The 18,550-nt window shown below is 41.0% G+C and overlaps 1 protein-coding gene across 9 annotated transcripts in view; it reads right to left on the bottom strand.

Annotated features, from left to right (window-relative positions):
* Nucleotides 1-18,550, bottom strand: part of SRGAP1 (SLIT-ROBO Rho GTPase activating protein 1) — a 303,623-nt gene that overhangs the window by 243,847 nt on the left and 41,226 nt on the right. The window contains exons 1-3 of one of the 9 annotated variants that reach the window (XM_055579476.1): nucleotides 17,670-17,793; nucleotides 16,042-16,218; nucleotides 14,304-14,391 (exon numbers count right to left, since the gene is read on the bottom strand). The exons of 4 other annotated variants lie outside the window; for them this stretch is intronic. In XM_055579476.1, the coding sequence (XP_055435451.1) occupies nucleotides 14,304-14,343 (40 nt within the window). In that variant the 5' untranslated portion in view covers nucleotides 14,344-14,391; nucleotides 16,042-16,218; nucleotides 17,670-17,793. Of the gene's footprint in view, nucleotides 1-14,303; nucleotides 14,392-16,041; nucleotides 16,219-17,283; nucleotides 17,491-17,669; nucleotides 17,809-18,550 lie in introns of those variants that run through there. 4 more of the 9 variants (XM_055579496.1, XM_055579486.1, XM_055579513.1 and 1 more) reach the window with 4 other exon arrangements.

Genomic DNA, 18,550 nt, shown 5'->3' with positions numbered 1-18,550 from the left:
GGAAATGGCAACCCACTCCAGTACTCTTTCCTGGAGAATCTTATGGATAGAGGAGCCTGGTGGGTTTCAGTGTATGGGATCACAAAGGAGTCGAATATGACTCAGCACCCACACAACTACTACTGCTTCAGGAAGCAGAGATCAAGGATATTTCAGTGACATAGTGTTCACCATGCAGTTAAGCAAACCATATAGAGAAACATAAGTATTGTAAATCTAACACTTTAAAAGAGGAAGAAGTCTATCACTAGGATACGGCTCATAGATCTGATATATCTAAACAGTGTTTCTCAAATTTGAATAACGGAGGGACCCTTTGAATACCAGAGTCCTAAAAATATCTAAAATTCTCAAATGTAGAAACCCTATATCGTGAGTTTTAGCTTCATGATGGTTATTTGGTACCAGTTTAATTGTAAACATAAGTGAATGCAACTGGAAACAATCCAATGCTCATAGCAGGGTGAATGAATAAACCATCAGTGGATTCTATACAGGGGTTCCCTTGTGGCTCAGCTGGTAAAGAATCCGCCTGCAACGCGGGAGATCTGGGTTTGGTCCCTGGGTTGGCACGATCCCCTGGAAGAGGGAAAGGCCACCCACTCCAGTATTCTGGCCTGGAGAATTTCATGGACTATATAGTCCACGGGGTCACAAAGAGTCGGACAATGGAATACTACTCAGCAAGGGAAAGGGATCAACCGCTGACATGTGCTACAAAGTGATGCGCCTCAAGAACATCATGCTAAGTGAAAGAAACCAGACACAGATACTACGTATTGTTTGATGCCATTTATATGAAGTGTCTAGAGAAAGGCAAATTTACAGAGACAGAGATAGCACATTAGATTATCTCAGGGTAGCAGTGGACATAGAAATTCACAGCACAAAACCCGGGGGAATAACTTTCTGGGGTAATGGGAACATTTTAAACCTACACTGCAGTGATGGCTGTGTAACCATAGATTTACTCAAGTCACTGAAACACACGCCTACAGCAAGTGAGTTTTATGGAATGTAAATTATACCTGAATAAAGCTAGTTTCTAAAAAAAAATGTGAGGTAAGAATCTGAAAGCACGTGATCATCATATAATCCAAAATATGTCTTTTTAGGATCACAAGAAGATGTTTAAAGTATTTAAATTAAAAGTTCCATAGAATTCAGGGACTTTTGAGAATGCTCTCACAGATCCCTAGGTTATTATTAAGAAAATCTGCTCCAAGGGAATAAGATATTCTTGACAAAGTTTCCTGCAGAACCTAAATATTCTTACCCTTTTTTTCACGTACACAAGTAGGCAAAGCAAACAGAAATGTCTTCTACTCACTCATTTTGATGACAATCTTACTAGAATGCCGTAAAGTTCTATGCCTTTTGTTTTCAGTTATCCTCATATGTCCTTATCATTTTAAAAAGAAAATAAAAACACATGTTTTGAAAAGTAACCTACAATTCTACACCTTTGCACAAATTTTTCTTTTCCTTTACCCTACCAGCTGCATGAACTCTCATTTCTCTTTTAATAAAAACTTTGGACTCCCTCTCTAGGTTATAATATTAACCCCCTTTGTCTGATATAAACAGTAAAACTAGTTTCTCCAGTTCGTTGTTTCCCTTGGTTTTGTGTGTGTGTGTGTAGAGTTATTAACTTTGCCATAGTTGCAGCTGGCGGTTCTCCTGGTTGTCTATTGTTTAGTTTCAAAGCTGTAGGTTATCGTTCCTTCATGGGTCTGAGTCAATTACCTAACCTTTTAAAACCCAGTGTGCTGGACACTCTGTCTTGATGTGATGACTCAGGCTTATCTCCATAAACACTAAGTGTTGCGCTTCTCTGCCTCCAGCTCCAACGTGGCTAAAGGACTCAAGGAGGTATGTGGGCGTGTCTGTCCCTCCACTGAATGGCCTCAGGCTGCTGTGGCTTAAGTCCTTCCTGTGTTGTCATCCTGTCTGCTGTTATTTCTCGATTCTGTCTGCAGGCCTGCTTATATATAAATAAGTCCCCTTTCCCTGCTTTGCCATGTATGACTCCTTTGTTCTATGAATTAGGAAGCAGACTTACTAAGCTTGTTAGTTTACAGATGTGTATAAACGGAAGCTAGGGTTTGAGAGTCCCTCCTTTTTTTTTTTTTCAATTAAAATATAGTTTATTTACAATGTATTAGGTATACAGCCAAGTGATTCAGTTTTATATATATTCTTTTAAAATTCTTTTCCATTAAAGGTTATTACAAGATATTGAATATAGTTCTCTGTGCCAGACTGGGGTTTGACGTTTCGAGTTTAGATTTTAGGCTCCCCAGTATGTCAAGCACATGAGTTTTGGTGCAAGCACTTTCCTTTTTTTTTTTTTTTTTTTTTTTAAAAGTTGGTGCTTTACCAAGATGGCTTCCCTGGTGTCTCAGATGGTAAAGAATCTGCCTGGGCAATGCAGGAGACCCAGGTTCGATCCCTGGGTCAGGAAGATCCTCTGGAGAAGGAAATGGCTACCCACTCCAGTATTCTTGCCAGGGACAGAGGAGTCTGGTCGGCTACAGTCCATGGGGTCACAAAGAGTTGGACACAACTGAACGACTTACACCAAGATAGTTGAACCACGCACTGTTACCGTGTTGGGACTCCTATTTGCTCAGCTCTCATCATCGACTCAACGCTTTAAAAAAAATATTTACTTATTTATTTGGCTGTTGTGCTATGCTTAGTTCCTCAGGCACGGCCAACTCTTTGTGACTTCGCGGACTGTAGCCCACCAGGCTTCTTGGTCCATGGGGATTCTCCAGGCAAGAATACTGGAAGGGGTTGCCATGCCCTCCTCCAGGGGATCCTCCCAACACCAGGTCTTAGTTACAGCATGTGAACTCTTAGCTGTGCATGTGGGATCTAGTTTCCCAGCCAGAGATTGAACCCAGGCCCCCTGCATTGGGAGCATGAAGTCTCAGCCACTGGACCACCAGGGAAGTCCCTCGATTCAACTCTTAAGGAATCAAAGAGCTTGACCTGCACATGTAGCTACTATGCTCAGACTCGGATAAACAGTCATAATGTTGGTTGTTGTTTTTTTTTTTAGTTTGGCTGCCTCAGGTCTTAGTTGCAGCATAAAGGATCTTTCATTGCGGTGTGTGGACTCTTTAGTTGTGGGACGCCTGCTTGCTTGCCCTGAAATATGTGGGATCTTAATTCCCTGACTAGGGATCAAACCCATGTCCCCTGCATTGCAAGGCAGATCCTTAACCACTGGACTATCAGGGAAGTCAAATAACATTTTGTTTTTTAATTAAACATGGCATGTTTCAGAATTCTTTCACATCCCTTAAGTAAGATACTAACAGTATTAGATTGTTACTTAAGGTAAAACCCAGAACCACGGTCCAAAGCAGGGGTCCTCAGACACTTCTTGCTTAGTTAGGAACTGTAGCTATTTCCAAATTTTTATAATTGAATCATATTTAAAATACATAGTACCACACAGATTTTCCTGGAAGGATGTAAAAGAAAATGGTGCTGTTTGCTTTGGAGGGAGGGTGGCAGGAGTGAAAGAGAAATTTTTCCACTCTATAGTTTACTACTTATGTATGGATTTTGAATATGTGGCTGTACTAGCTTGTAAAATCCTTGTTAAAACTACAGAAGGAAAATCCTCCAGGGCCTATTCAAAGTCAAATGAACAGGGAAGTGTGCTGCACAGCCTACTCTGGGCTGGGAAGAACAAAACCTACTTCTTTCACCGTTTTGCTTTCTGTTCTCAACACCTGGATTCTGTCTCAAGGTCTCTAAGACGCTGCTTCAATTCCTGCCATCAAGTCTACATTCCAAGCAATAAAAAGGGTGGGGCAGGAGGAAAAAAAGCACAGTCTGAGACACAACACAGAAGCTGAACAGATCATTTCTGTTCACACCACAGTGGTCAAAACTTAGTCCCATGACATAAGTAACTGAAGGGGAACATGGGAAATAGCCTTTAGAAGGCATGAAGTGAAGTGAAGTTGCTCAGTCGTGTCCGACTCTTTGCGACCCCATAGACTGTAGCCCACCAGGCTCCTCCATCCATGGAATTTTCTGGGCAAGAGTACTGGGAAGGCATATACTCAGCTAAAACATGGGAAGCTGTATTACTAAAAGAGAAGGAAGCACAGGTGTTGATGCACAAATAACCAAGGCAATTTCAGCCACAAATGATTAACACAAAATTCAGTATAGGAGTTATCTCTGGTGGGGAGGGAAAAAAGAATGCATTCCAGGGGCTTTACGGGTAATAACATTTCTTAAGTTGGGTGATTACAACATGGGGTTCAATTTTTCTTTGTTATTTCTTTTATATGTGTATCTATATATATAACATATATATAGTAGCAGAACATTCATTATGTATATTTCACAATTTACATAAAAAAACATATTAAGGGACTAGTGGCTAAGACTGAGTTCCCAGTGTAGGGGGCCCATGTTCAATCCCTGATCAGAACCAGATCCCACATGCAACAAGTAAGAATTTGCATGCTGCAACTAAACATCCTATATGCCACAACAGAAGATGGAAGACCAGGTGTAGCCAAATAAATATTAAAAAAAAAAACAACATTGAGTTGTTGAAGCTGGATATGGGTGTAGGAGGATTTATCACAATCCTCTCAACTTTTAAGCATACTTGAAAAATTCTGGAATAAAAAGTTTACACATATACATATTTTATATCTTTATATACATATACTTTCATAACCTCTCAGATACACGGTATTTATTAAAAACCTACTTTGTAAAAAGTACTGACCTAAAGGTTGTGTTACATACACATACTATGTGTATATAAGAAATAAAGGACTATGCTATCCTTAAAATGTTTATCATCTAATTAGGATGCTGAGACTAAAATAATACAGGTTGTGATGGAGTGACCAAATGAGGGGTAGGGACAGAATCCACAGAGAAAGATCAGTTTGGTTTTAGGAAGAATGAGGTTGCCATAACCCCCGGAATTGAGCAAATGTGACAAATATAGTAATCAATAATAAAAACAATAATTAACATGCAAACTAATTTTAAGCAATCAGATTCGTGCAGGTCCCTTCATGCAGCTGCCATTTTCTTTCAAAGTTTAGAATCAAGTCAAACAAGAAACTTAAGGAAATAGAAAAATAAACTGCTGCTCCTCTTTCACACATTATAACCAACTCTGTTACTTTACAGCCAAACTAAGGGAATGATTTAGGGCAGACCTTTCAGCAGGTGCCTTCAGTCCTTGGAAGAGGCAGTAAAGCACACATCTGTAATCAGCCTGCATAGGTTTGGGTCTCTCAGCTGCTTTTTGCAAGCTGTAGGACCCTGGAAAAGGTTATTTAACCTCTTTGTGCCTCAGTTTCCTCATCTGTAATATATAGAGATTATATATGGAGTTATATATATGTTATATATATATTATATAATATATGGAGTTATATAATATATGGAGATAATAATAGTATCAACTTACTAGAGACACAGTGAGTTCATACTGTCCTTGGAACAGTGCCTGGCTCAGAGTAAACACCCAATACATGGCTGCTCTTTGTGCTGTTACCTTGCCATGACTATGAAAATGACCTCCTTTATTTAGTTTCCCCTCGAGTTCACTAGGGTGGGAGAGGTTATTTCAGACAAACTAGAAATCTCAGTTTTTGTAAGATTTCCTTTTTTCAAACACCATGAAGGCCAAACAAGGCAGCTTGGCAAACTGTATCTAGTGAACCACCAATCCCCAATTCAAATGTTTATAGAGGACAATGTTACGTAACTTACTGCATATGGATGCTATGAAAATAAATTCAAGCAAGTTACAAGGTTTAAATAATTCTAATTTAAAATTCTAATTGAGAATTGGTTATCCCTCATATGGATTACATTCCTTGATGATCATACAGTTAGTTTTTAATCTCGGGCTTTCTCTTGTCCCTCCTCAGAATTTCAATTCCAGCTTTTTCCTAAAGCAGCCAGAAATCCAAGATGTGTTTAGGAACAGCTCCCAGCAAAACCCAGACAATGAAGTTGAGGATGTGTGATCAAAACTCCACTGTGCAGACCAACATGCATTAAGTCCTAAACTGAGAGATGCCAACTGTGGACAGTCTGGGAAAAAACAGCCTTGTACAGACAAAGGAAGATTTGGCTCAGTCTTAAAGCACAGGTACAATACAGTCAGAGGAGGAAAGGGGCAAGCTGTCATAAAGACAGAAAGACAGGGAGATGAGACCAGGCCAGGTAACTCAACAGAAGAGTGGACATTGTGGAGAACCGGGGAGAATAAATTTACAGAGCCTGAATTATGAATAGTTCACTTTTTCTTTAAGAATGTGTACCCACTATTGGAATTATTTGCCCTAGGGTTCCTCATTGCTTAGTGTGGAGAAGAAAGAACAAACCATGTTAGGAATTGTGCTTCTGAAGAAGAACTGAGATTTCTCCAGGACAAGGGCTTTCATTGTGTTCCTCTGGGATTCTTAGCACCTAGGAAAGTGGCATGTAGTAAGTTTTCTAAAAATGCCTGGCAAATAAGTGACTGAACAACAGACTCTTAGCAACAGCCTAAACCAGCAGGTCATGACTGTCTCTAACAACAACAAAAAGGTACATGAATCTGCTTCAGAGTTCACAATCTATAAACACCATCATGTAGACGTGTTTATCACCTCTACCTTGCACTCCTGTTACCTTTAAGCCTCCTCATTTACTATGCATGATTTCTTGTTTAAGCTCAATGGTGCAAAATTCTAAATAATTACTCATGCTTTTAATTTGGTTTTTAGTTATTTTAAAAAGGCCAAATGGAGGTTCAAAACCCCAGAGATCTGTTCCCATCAGCATTACCTATTTACCAAACAAGGAGAACAGTCCATTGGAGGTAACCAAGAATCCTTTGGTAAATCACTTTAGACTATCATTTATTACATTTTTTCCCCCCAACCTGTCTCTCAATACTCAAAATAAACCAGCCCTGTTAAGAACACTATTGAGACTCTAGAAAGTCCTTTAACACTAGCATCCCCCCAGCACTGAGTTCAATGCCTCACATTTGAGTTCTTCCTAAATAATAGATTGGAATAAAGACGGTTTAAATGTATTATATAAGGAGACACTTCATAGCAACAATTATTTAGATACCTATAACACTGAATAGCAGAGAAGGCAAGGGCACTCCACTCCAGTACTCCTGCCTGGAAAATACCATGGATGGAGGAGCCTGGTAGGCTGCAGTCCATGGAGTCGCTAAGAGTCGGGCACAACAGAGCGACTTCACTTTCACTCTTCACTTGCATGCATTGGAGAAGGAAATGGCAACCCACTCCAGTGTTCTTGCCTGGAGAATCCCAGGGACGGTGGAGTCTGGTGGGCTGCTGTCTATGGGGTCGCACAGAGTTGGACATGACTGAAGCGATTTAGCAGCAGCAACACTGAATAGAGATGAATAAAAATCACGTACACACAACAATAAAAATATGACTTGTGATTTTTCCTATTATATAGCAAACCTGGTCCTATTTTGGAAAAGGTGAACTTCATTCTTGAGGAAGTTTAGGTTAAGTGTTAGTCGCTCAGTTGTGTCCGATTGCAACCTCACAGGCTGTAGCCCGCCAAGCTCCTTTAGGAAATTCTTCCTAAGGAGAATTTTCATAGGAAATGTCCATAGGAAATTCTCCAGGCAAGAATACTGGAGCAGATTGCCATTCCCTTCTCCAGGGGATCTTCCCAACGCTGGGATCGAACCCGGGCCTCCTGCATTGCAAGCAGATTCTTTATCATCTAAGCCACCACTGAAGCCCCATACATTATACACAGCTGTTCTAAAGAAGTTGGCAGGGACTTACCTGGTACTCCAGTGGCTAAGACTCTGCTCCCAATGCAGAGGGCCTGGGTTCAATCCCTGTTGAGGGAACTAGATCCTACATGACGTAACTAAAAGATCCCAGCACAACCAAATAAATAAATAAGTTGGTAAAAAACAATAGTGTAATTTTACCACTGATGTGTGGTCAATAAGGAAAGAAATGAAATACATATAGAAAATTTCCTCTAACTAAACTGGTCCAGTCTGAAGCAAGTGAGTCAAGTGGGTGAGGCTTCCTTAGTATTTAAACTTATTTAGATGCTTTCCTCTTAAAAAATAATATCTAACAATGGTAAATACGAAGATTACAAGAAAATTAAATGAATAGTATCAATATACATTTACCAGCTCATAACTATTGCTCTGAGTCTTGATATATATTCTTCTTTCAAGAGACTCTGATTCAATGTTTCTTAGTGTCTACTTCAATTCTATAATTATATAATACTCATGAAAGAGACATGTGTACCCCAATGTTCATCACAGCACTGTTTATAATAGCCAGGACATGGAAGCAACCTAGATGTCCATCAGCAGATGAATGGATAAGAAAGCTGTGGTACATACATATACACAATGGAGTATTACGCAGCCATTAAAAAGAATACATTTGAATCAGTTCTAATGAGGTGGATGAAACTGAAGCCTATTATGCAGAGTGAAGTAAGTCAGAAAGAAAAACACCAATACAGTATACTAACGCATATATATGGAATTTAGAAAGATGGTAATAATAACCCTGTATGCGAGGCAGCAAAAGAGACACAGATGTATAGAACAGTCTTTTGGACGCTATGGGAGAGGGAGTGGGGGGATGATTTGGGAGAATGGCATTGAAACTTGTATAATATCATATATGAAACGAATCGCCAGTCCAGGTTCGATGCAGGATACAGGATGCTCTTGGCTGGTGCACTGGGATGACCCAGAGGGATGGTATGGGGGGGGAGGTGGGAGCGGGGTTCAGGATTGGGAACACGTGTACACCCGTGGTGGATTCATGTTGAGGTATGGCAAACCTATACAATATTGTAAAGTAATTAACCTCCAATTACAATAAATAAATTTATATTTAAAAAAATTTAAAAAAATGAAAAAAATAAAAATTATTTATCTATCTAAAACAAACAAACAAAAAAAAAAGCGTTAGCAACACATTTGGTTTAAAACTCAACATGATTTAAAATTAGAGGAAATTTCCCATATTAAAACAGAGACTAAAGTACCCATTGAAGCGTCCATTACATATGGCAGAACTACAGTTTTGAATTATCAAAAAGGAATCCACGAAATGTTCAAGGAAAAAGTTCCCATCCAAGATAACATCACGACTGTTCAGTATAAATAATTTTCTTATAAATTAGAAATGGGATGTACTGGGCTGAGTGTATTATATTAAATTAGCTCCTGTAACTGCAAAACCAAACTCTTAACAGCCATGCTGGTCTCTGCATTTCTGAATGAATTAAAAGGTTTCCACCAAGCTTCCTTTCCAGCACAGGAAATCCTGCTGGAGTCCCCCCTACAAGGATGCGTCATGCTCACAGCTTTTCATTTTGTGACCTTTAGAAGGCCAACATTAGCTGCATTTTACAGGAAGTTCTTCCTTTATTCCCCCAATAGTCTGCAGGGTAAACTTTGGTTAGATACAAGGTCAGCATAAACTGAACTCTGCTTTCTTATCAGAGTGAAGCAGCTGTGCTGAGGGAGAGACATCCTCTCTCAGCCCCCTGCATCCAAACCTTCCTTTTTTCTCAGGATCTGAAATGTATTCAGCCTCAGGTGAGTGGGCAGTCCATGCCCTCTTGTTTCTCAGATTTCTGTATTAATATCTAGAAATACCTTGGAAAAATATCAATGTAAAAAAATCAATTTCTTTCCCCCCAATTCAAATGCTAACCAAAATGAAATCCCCAGAAAGATTTGTATTAGTTAACTGCCACTCCCAAATTGAATTTGAGGCTCAGAATAAAGACACATGAAAATGGAATTAAATGAAATTTAATGCAGAAACACTTTACTAAGTGGAGGACACCACAATTTCAATAGGACTATGGAAAAATCATGCTATTTTTAAGACACATTTGAAATAGCAGGTAAGGTAAACTGAGGCTGGTACCCAAGGAATTCTTGACAGCATGTTCAAGAGATACTGCCTAAGGAGAGAGCTCACTGAATTCCTTCCGGATGAACTTTTTTCACTCCATCCATAGACAGTACGCCGATTTCCTTGATGAGAATGAAAATATCCCTTTGTTCCAAATAACCAAGCCATTAAAATAAAGTAGTAGCAGGAAAGTTGAGAGCATAGTTGCTGTGTCCAAATGTAATTCTCCTAGGCATTCCTTCGGTTGCCTTGGTTCATACCCTATTATCTTCCCCAAATTTGACTGCACAAATCATTATGGAACATATTAGCCTAATTCCCAAACAAAAATAATCTTCTCAATTTCATTCCTATAGAAAGCACATCAAAATAGCATGTATGTTCTAGTAATAGCCTTTAGGGTGATAACATCTTTTATTTAAAAACAGAAAATCTAACCCAATTCAAGGATTCCATTAGTAACACAGTAATGATTTATTTCTCATTGTTACACCTATTGTCTCAAGGGAGGTTCACCAGTCTGGTCCACCCTTACCACCATTCTCCAGAATACCGCCACCCATACTGTGTTCTTCATTCCCCCAATAGTCTGTAGGGTAAACAGGGGGAACAGGGTTCTCTGATCAAATATGTTTAGGGAATCAAATCCAGAGTGAAGCACTTTCTCAACATTTTTTTGTCCCAGAACCAAGGTTGCTAATGCTAAGCACTTCAGTCGTGTCCAACTCTGTGTGACCCCATAGATGGCAGCCCACCAGGCTCCCCCGTCCTTGGGATTCTCCAGGCAAGAACACTGGAGTGGGTTGCCATTTCCTTCTCCAATGCAGGAAAGTGAAAAGTGAAAGTGAAGTCGCTCAGTCGTGTCCGACTCTTAGTGACCCCATGGATTGCAGCCTAACAGGCTCCTCCATCCATGGGATTTTCCTAGCAAGAGTACTGGAGTGGGGTGCCATTGTCTTCTCTGAGAACCAAGGTTAACCAAAGTTATTTGACTACAAGATCTTCTTTTCAAGTATAATTCCAAATTTAATAGCTCATCAGACTTAGCACTCTTGGGAAGACATTAGGAAAGTTTTTTTGAAAAGATCATAAACTAGTGGTCCTTGGGCCAATTTCTATCCAAGGATATATCCTATCTACTATGTATAAAGTTGTAAAAAAAAACTTTGCCAATGGTGGAAACTTGGTGATTTCATATAAACATCTAGATTTACCAACACTCCATTCCTGCATGGCAATACTGGCTGAGGCTTAGCAGTGGACTTAGACCCTTTAGACAACACATTCTTCAGTTTGATAAAGTCCTTTTCATTCCCTCCAGTTCCCTCCAATTAGAACTCTTCTAATTCACAGCCTGCTTTACCCATGGGCATGACCTGCCAGCTGCTCCCAGGCATTTATCTGCCTTGGAAGACTCCATGAAGAAGAAAGGGGAACATGAGGAAGGTGCCGGAAGCCTTCTCCCTTCAGTTCATCAACTACAGGTAAAGTGAGAAAGCTCTTCTCTTGTACACTTCAAAACTTTTAATACCACACCTTCTCTCCTCCAGTGCTCAAGATCTATATCTAGACTTTGTACTCATACCAGATAATTCAACCAGAATCTCTTGCAATATATTTTCTATACTAAATTATCAAATGTCATCATCCTTTTATTACCAAGAACAAATTATTGAGCACTGAGTTCCAGGCACTGGGTTAATAACCTAGTACTGTATCATTTAACTCCCACAGCAACTCTGTGGCCTGAGTCCTTTTATCATCCCCCCATTTACTGACGGGAAAACAAGGTTAGACTTGACAAGGTCACACAGAGTATGCGGCAGAGCTGGCTGAGCAGGACAACTGTTTCCGGAGCTCTTGGTCTTAACCATTACACAACACTGAGCCTTATTTTCAAAACCGGGGCTGGTGAAGAGTAGACTGGAGGAAGAGGTCTGGCAGGAGGCAATGCCTTGAGATAGATCAGGGGTCCCCAATCTCCAGGCTGCAGACGGGGACCTTCCATCATATCAGCAGTGGCATTAGATTAGAAATAAACTGCATAATAAATGTAATGCTTTTGAATCGTCTCAAAACCATCCCCCACCTCTGGTCCATGGAAAAAACTGTCTTTCATGAAACTGGTCCCTAGTGCCAAAAGGGTTAGGGCCTACTGTGAAAGACCCAGGAATCAAGGATACAGTCATCTGCTATAGCAGGGTCAGAATTCACCCACAGAGCAGATGAATCCAGGACACCACACATACCCTGAATGCCCCATGAAGCAAGTAAAGAGGCAACACCTTCAACTGCAAGGAACTGTCAGTGGCAACCAAGGGACACTGAATATTCATTGGAAGGACTGAAGCTGAAGCTCCAATACTTTGGCCACATGATTCAAGGAGCTGACTCATTGGAGATGCCGGGAAACACTGAAGGCAGGATAAGGGGGCAACAGAGCATGAGATGATTGGATGGTATCCCTGACTCAATGGACGTGAGTTTGAGCAAACTCCGGAGATAGTGAAGGACAGGGAGGCCTGGCATGCTGCAGTCCAAGGGGTGGCAAAGAGTCAAACATGATTTAGAGACTGAACAACCACCATGTGAACAAGTTAACAGCTTTTAACTTTACATGAACTCTTAGTACAATGTGTAATAAGGTATAACATGAAACAATTCACTGACGAAGTAGGATATGTAACCTCATTTTAAACAAAATGAAACCAGAGCTCTGTTCAGATTAAAGTGCCTTTCTGAGACTTTACAGCTTGTGTAACAGGGTGAATGGTGAATGTGGGGTGCAAGTTCAGCCTTCTGGATTCCAGATCTAGATTTGTATTAATAGTAAATGATTCTGGCATGGAAAGGGATAGAAAAGCATTGTCCAATAGACCTTCCCACGATGATGGGAATATTCTATATCTATGCTGTCCAATTCCTATCCAAATGTGCTTGTGTGACTGAGAAACTGAATTTTTAAGTATACTTATTTTTAAACAATTTTTATTTAAATTTTAATAGTCAATTATCTATCAAGAGATAGCATCAGACCCTACAGGTTAAGTAAGGGCTGGGTCCTACAAGACTGCTCCACATCAGATACCAATTGCAAATCCAGGTTATTACTGAGCTTCTGACTGACCAGCTGTCAATAGGAGACTCCCAAGACTCCTATATGTTTAAATTTAAATACTGACAAGTTGCTACTTGTGATATTGTCATTTATAATAATATATTTTGGTTTATTTAAGTATATTTGGTATACTTAAATATTTTGGTCCTTGTCCATGATTCCTGACACAGACATCCTAAAACTCTAGGAATTTTTTAAGTGATAAGAGCAATAAAATGAAAAGACTGTCTCTTGTTATTCATAAGCCCTTCCATCCACACCTAAGTTTATGTTAATGAGGTGACTCTGAATGCTCCCATGGTGGGGACTGGTAGCAGGGGAACCAACACTGTGATGGTTTTTCCAGAGTCATGTATGGATGTGAGAGATGGAGCATAAACAAAGCTGAGAGCCAAAGAATTGATGCTTTTGAACTGTGGTGTTGGAGAAGACTCTTGAGAATCTCTTGGACTGCAAGGAGATCCAACCAGTCCATCGTAAAAGAGATCAGTCCTGAATATTCATTGGAAGGGCTGATGCTGAAGCTCTAGTACTTTGGCCACCTGATGCAAAGAAGTGATTGACTGGAAAAGACCCTGATGCTGGGCAAGATTGAAGGCAGGAGGAGAAGGGGACGACAAATGAGATGGTTGGATGGTATCACCGACTAGATGGACCTGAGTTTGAGGAAGCTCCGGGAGTTGGTGATGGACAGGGAAGCTTGGCATGCTGCAGTCCATGAGGATGCAACGAGTTAGACACAACTGAGTGACTGAACTGAACTGAACCCTATGATAAGAGGGCTGGAAGTTGCAATCCCACTCCCCTCCTCACCTCTAGGGGAGGAGAGAAATGGAGGTTGAATCAATCATTGGCATCTGGAAGAACCACCAGCTTGGACATTTTATACAATAATCTAACAGTGGAATGTTATAAGGAGTTAAGGTCATCTCCTCTCCTTATGTTTGTTTTAAAACAAGGGCTAAATTCTTCCCCTCTTTTGGATATGAGAGAAGTACCTGAGAAAAGCCAATTGTTAAGTAACTTTTAAAGGACAAATTAAATGCTGTTTATAAGTTAAATAATGGTATGGGATGAACTCAACAACAACAACAAAAAAGACAATTTAATCAATTGTGCCTGTGTATTTGATAATAAAGCCTCCATAGAACCCAAAAGGTTGGGATTTGGAGAGCTTCCAGGTTGGGGAACACATGAAGGTGCTGAAGGCGGGGGTGGCTCACCTGGAACGGGCTTGTAAAGGTCACACTCCATTCCCCTCATCTTGCCCTCTGCATCTCCTCCACCTGGCTGTTCCTAAGTTGTATCCTTCTACAATAAACCAGTCATCTAGTAGGTAAACAGTTTCCTGAATTCTGTCATTGTGGCAAATGGTTAAACCTGAAGAGGCAGTTCAATGGAACCTCCAATTTCTCACTGGCTGGTCTGAGCCCAGGTGACTTGGAACTGGCATCTGGAGTGGGACAGGGCAGTCTGAGCTCTTTACCTGCAGGATCTGAGGTTATCTCCAGGTAGTGCCAGAATCGAGTTAAATTGTAGGACACCTAGCTGGCATCTGAGAATTGCCTGGTGTAGGAAAAACCTCCACACATTTGGTGACCGGAAGTATAGTGAGTGGAGTGCAGAATAGAGGCAAAAAACAGAATTTCTCTTACATTACTGTACTGGGTAACAGAGGGCTTAAAGTTCCATAAATCTTTTTAACCACACTTACTTCTGTGTGTGTGTACCATGAAATATATTTTCATGGAGGCTCAATACCTCCCATATCAGATAAGTATATGATCAGAAGGAGCCAGAGAAAGGCTCTAATCTTGGTTTGAACCTCTAACTTTTACATTATGCTAACAAGCCATACCTTAAAAAGCAAGAGTGCTTTGAACACTGTAAGTGTTCAATAAACGTTTCCTTCAGTAAACAAATTAAGCCTTTTGTTTCCTGGTGCACAAAGGACTAAAAATATCCAGTGTAGCTACAGTAAAAGGTCTATATTAAAATACATTGAAATTTTCAAAGCCAATAAAAATTAAATGTAGCAGACTAACATGGGGATTTGTCTAAGGTCAGTTGGCAAGGGGCTTGATAGATAAGAGTTTGTTTTCTCTTCTGTAGAATGAGGGTGTTGGCCCACTGATTCTTGGTCATTTTCAGCTGTCAAATTCTGTCATGGGCACCCAGTAAACCTTGTCTATTTAATAAGTGTAGCTGAGTACACAGCCTAACGTGATAAAATCAGATCTATAACCATATTTTATTCTTTTTACTGAAACCCTATGCCACCTTGCAGAGGTATTAATACAGAAAAGTACGTTCTGATCTCTTCTTAGCCAGAGATGCCCTCTTTCCCACCCGCTACCCTGCTGCTTACCATACATATAATGACTTCAAAGCCCAATATTTGCAAAGCCTTATTTTCTTATGATAATGGGCCCAGCACCATTCTTTTCAGATCTTCAATTTCCTTATTCATTCAATTCAGCTTAAAATAAAAGCCTCCTCCGTTTAAGCCCCAAAATGACACGCTGTTTTGAGCTGACATATACAACACGTATTTTCCAATAAACTGAACAATGTCTGATTGGGGAATGGGCCGGGAAAGCAGAATAATCAGTCTAAATAACTACAGCGGCAAAAGATTGGATTCACTTAGCAATAGCTTGGATGTATAGCACAGGACTCCAAAGATCCTAATTTTGTACTTGGGTTTACTATGTTGCTCTTCTTCTAAATGCCTACATAACTGAACAGCCCAGCTTAATCTCAGATGGCATGCAATCAAGGAAAATAATGGGCCATAGCAAACAACTTCAAAGCCTTGGCACCACTTAGGTTAATAATATATAATTGCTACAATTTCCTTTAGTATGGTACTTTTAATTAAATGCGCTAAAGACTATCTACCAGCTTATTTTCAACATAAGCAGCCATTTTGCACTCAGAAATGAAGCATCTACAGCGTACCTTTTTTCAAAGAGTATTCTTTTCACAATGCTTCCTGTAACACTGGCTGGAAGGTATGAACAGACTCTAAGCCGAGACAGCATTCAAAGACAGAGTAAGCTGTAGCTTTAAAGAGCCACACAAAGCCCCTCATCAAGGTTTTGTAAATCAGGTGCTATAAACTTCCATACTGTATCCCTATGTGATTAAAAAAAAAAAAGGCAATGGTCACAAGAGGAAAAAAAGAAAAAACATGGAAAAGAAAAAAGGTCGGGAAAACATCACTTTTAGTCTCTGAAAATATACAAAAACTGTACAAAACATACCCCTCAAATACCAAAAAACCTATTCCATTCTGAACACTAAACAGAAAAGTGAGAGGTGACCACATTGATTCCATAGCACCATGACTTAAAGGCATTTGTCTAGAATGTTTTTCAGTAATTTTCATAATGCAATTGGTAATGATGATTCAGTGTGAACAATAATTCAGTGTTACACAGTCTAGGGCTTCAAGGCTGTTTTTCACTATCCCTATCTGACATTAAACCGTAGGCTTTAGAAACATGGCAGTAACCACCAGATAAACTAAAAACTGAACATTTAAAAATCACTGAGCCTGTAGTTCAAGACTGGAGGAGGTGGGGTGAGAATGGCTAGTATTTTCATTCTAAGCTGGTTTGTTCTTTTTCATTTTTTAATTACGTGCATATAATATATTGATAATAGTTTGGGGGGGGGTGTTTTTAAGTTATAAGGCTAAATTTTGGAAAAGAGACTCTACAAGAGAGCTTCTGGAATAATTTTTCCCCTTCATCTTCGTAGCTATACCATACTCTTTTGAGGCAGATTTACCTCCTTTAATCAATACTTTTTCCTGAATATACTAATATCTTTCAAATGTAAACAACCCATCAATAACTTCAACTAGCTCCACAACATTCCCTCCACTTCAGCTCTCAGTGAAGAGATGAAGCAGGTGTTAGGGATCCAACGATCATTAGAGCAGAGTCCCACCCAGCCAAAAGCTCTTGCCCAGAGTAAGGGAAATGTGGGTCGGACGCAGAAGGGGTACAGAGAAGGGGGTGAGCAGCTTCAATGGGGGTCAAATCAACCTTCAGAGAAAGGGGTGAGCTGAAGACCATGCAGTGTGGAGACGAGGGAAAAGAACAGTGAAGTATCCAGTGGCTGGGTGGGTCTGTCTCCTGCTGGGAACGAGCAAGCAAGAGCACCAGGACAGGGGGACAGCAAGGGAGCAGTCACCTGTCAGCAGAGGAGCGCCCTCTCGTTAACAGCTCTCGGGTGTGAGGGAAAGGCCCCTGGATGTGGGCAGTGAGGACGTCTAGAGGGGTACTGAAGGCCTCCGTGACTATGCGGGAGAGGCTCAGAGCCAGTACAGGAGTCCCACGAACTGAGCGAGGGCAGGGTTCAGCAAGCAGTCTGGCCCCTGGGAAAGAGGGAGGCCTCAGGCACCAAAAACGGAAGGAGTCTGAAATCAGCGGAGAAGCCCTCCTCCCAGCCTGAGAGAGTACAGAGCTCCCTCTAGAAAATGCCCCAGAGGTAACAGAGGATGTGTTATCTTCCTAGATGAAAGGAGGTGGTGGAAACAGAAAGCCTAAAGAGGTCTCAAGGCTGGGGCATTTACTTACAATGCAACTGCAGCCAGGTTTCCACGGGGCCCAGGAGGAGAGGATGAGAGCAGAGAGCCAGGCTAGGAGGACGGCATCCCGCCTTCCGGCTAAGAAGAAAACTACCCGACCACGTGGCCCTGCAGTAACCCAGGTGAGGAGCAGGCTGGTCCTGCAGGAGCGCAGGTAGTGCTACTTAGGTCTGGTCCATCCTCCCGCCTGATCCTGGACGCAGATGAGTGTTGTAGAGGCAGGAAGTGAGTGGCAGGGTGTGAGGGCAGAGGCCTCTCCCCAGTGTCACCTACACTGTTCACACCACCGTCCTCTGGAGAGTTCCAACGTCAATGGTCAGCCACTCTCATAACTTCTCACGATCAGAAAACGTAAACTTTTGCATTGTTGCGTTCAGTCGCCCAGCAGTGTCCGACTCTTCCCAATCCCATGGACTGCAGCACTCCAGGCCTCTCTGTCCCTCGCCATCTCCTGAAGTTTGCCCAAGTTCATGTCCATTGCATTGGTGATGCTGTCCTGCCATCTCATCCTCTGATACCTTCTTCTCCTTCTGCCATCAGTCTTTCCCAGCATCAGGGTCTTTTTCAATGAGTCGACTGTTCGCATCAGGTGGCCAAAGTATTGGAGCTTCAGCCTCAGCATTAGTCCTTTTAATGGATATTCAGGGTTGATTTCCTTCCAGTCCATGGGATTCTCAAGAGTCTTCTCTAGCACAGTTCGAAAGTATCAATTCTTCAGCACTCAGCCTTCTTTATGGTCCAACTCTCACATCCGTAAATGACTTCTAGACAAACCAACAGCTTTGACTAGACAGACCTTTGTTGGCAAAGTGATGTTCCTGCTTCTTAATATACTGTCTAGGTTTGCTATAGCTTTCCTTCCAAGGAGCA

Source organism: Bubalus kerabau, chromosome 1 (genome assembly GCF_029407905.1).
Source record: "Bubalus kerabau isolate K-KA32 ecotype Philippines breed swamp buffalo chromosome 1, PCC_UOA_SB_1v2, whole genome shotgun sequence".
NCBI lineage: Eukaryota > Metazoa > Chordata > Mammalia > Artiodactyla > Bovidae > Bubalus > Bubalus kerabau.
The sequence above is the reverse complement of the archived record's forward strand: the minus strand, read 5'-3'. Positions and strand labels throughout refer to the sequence as shown.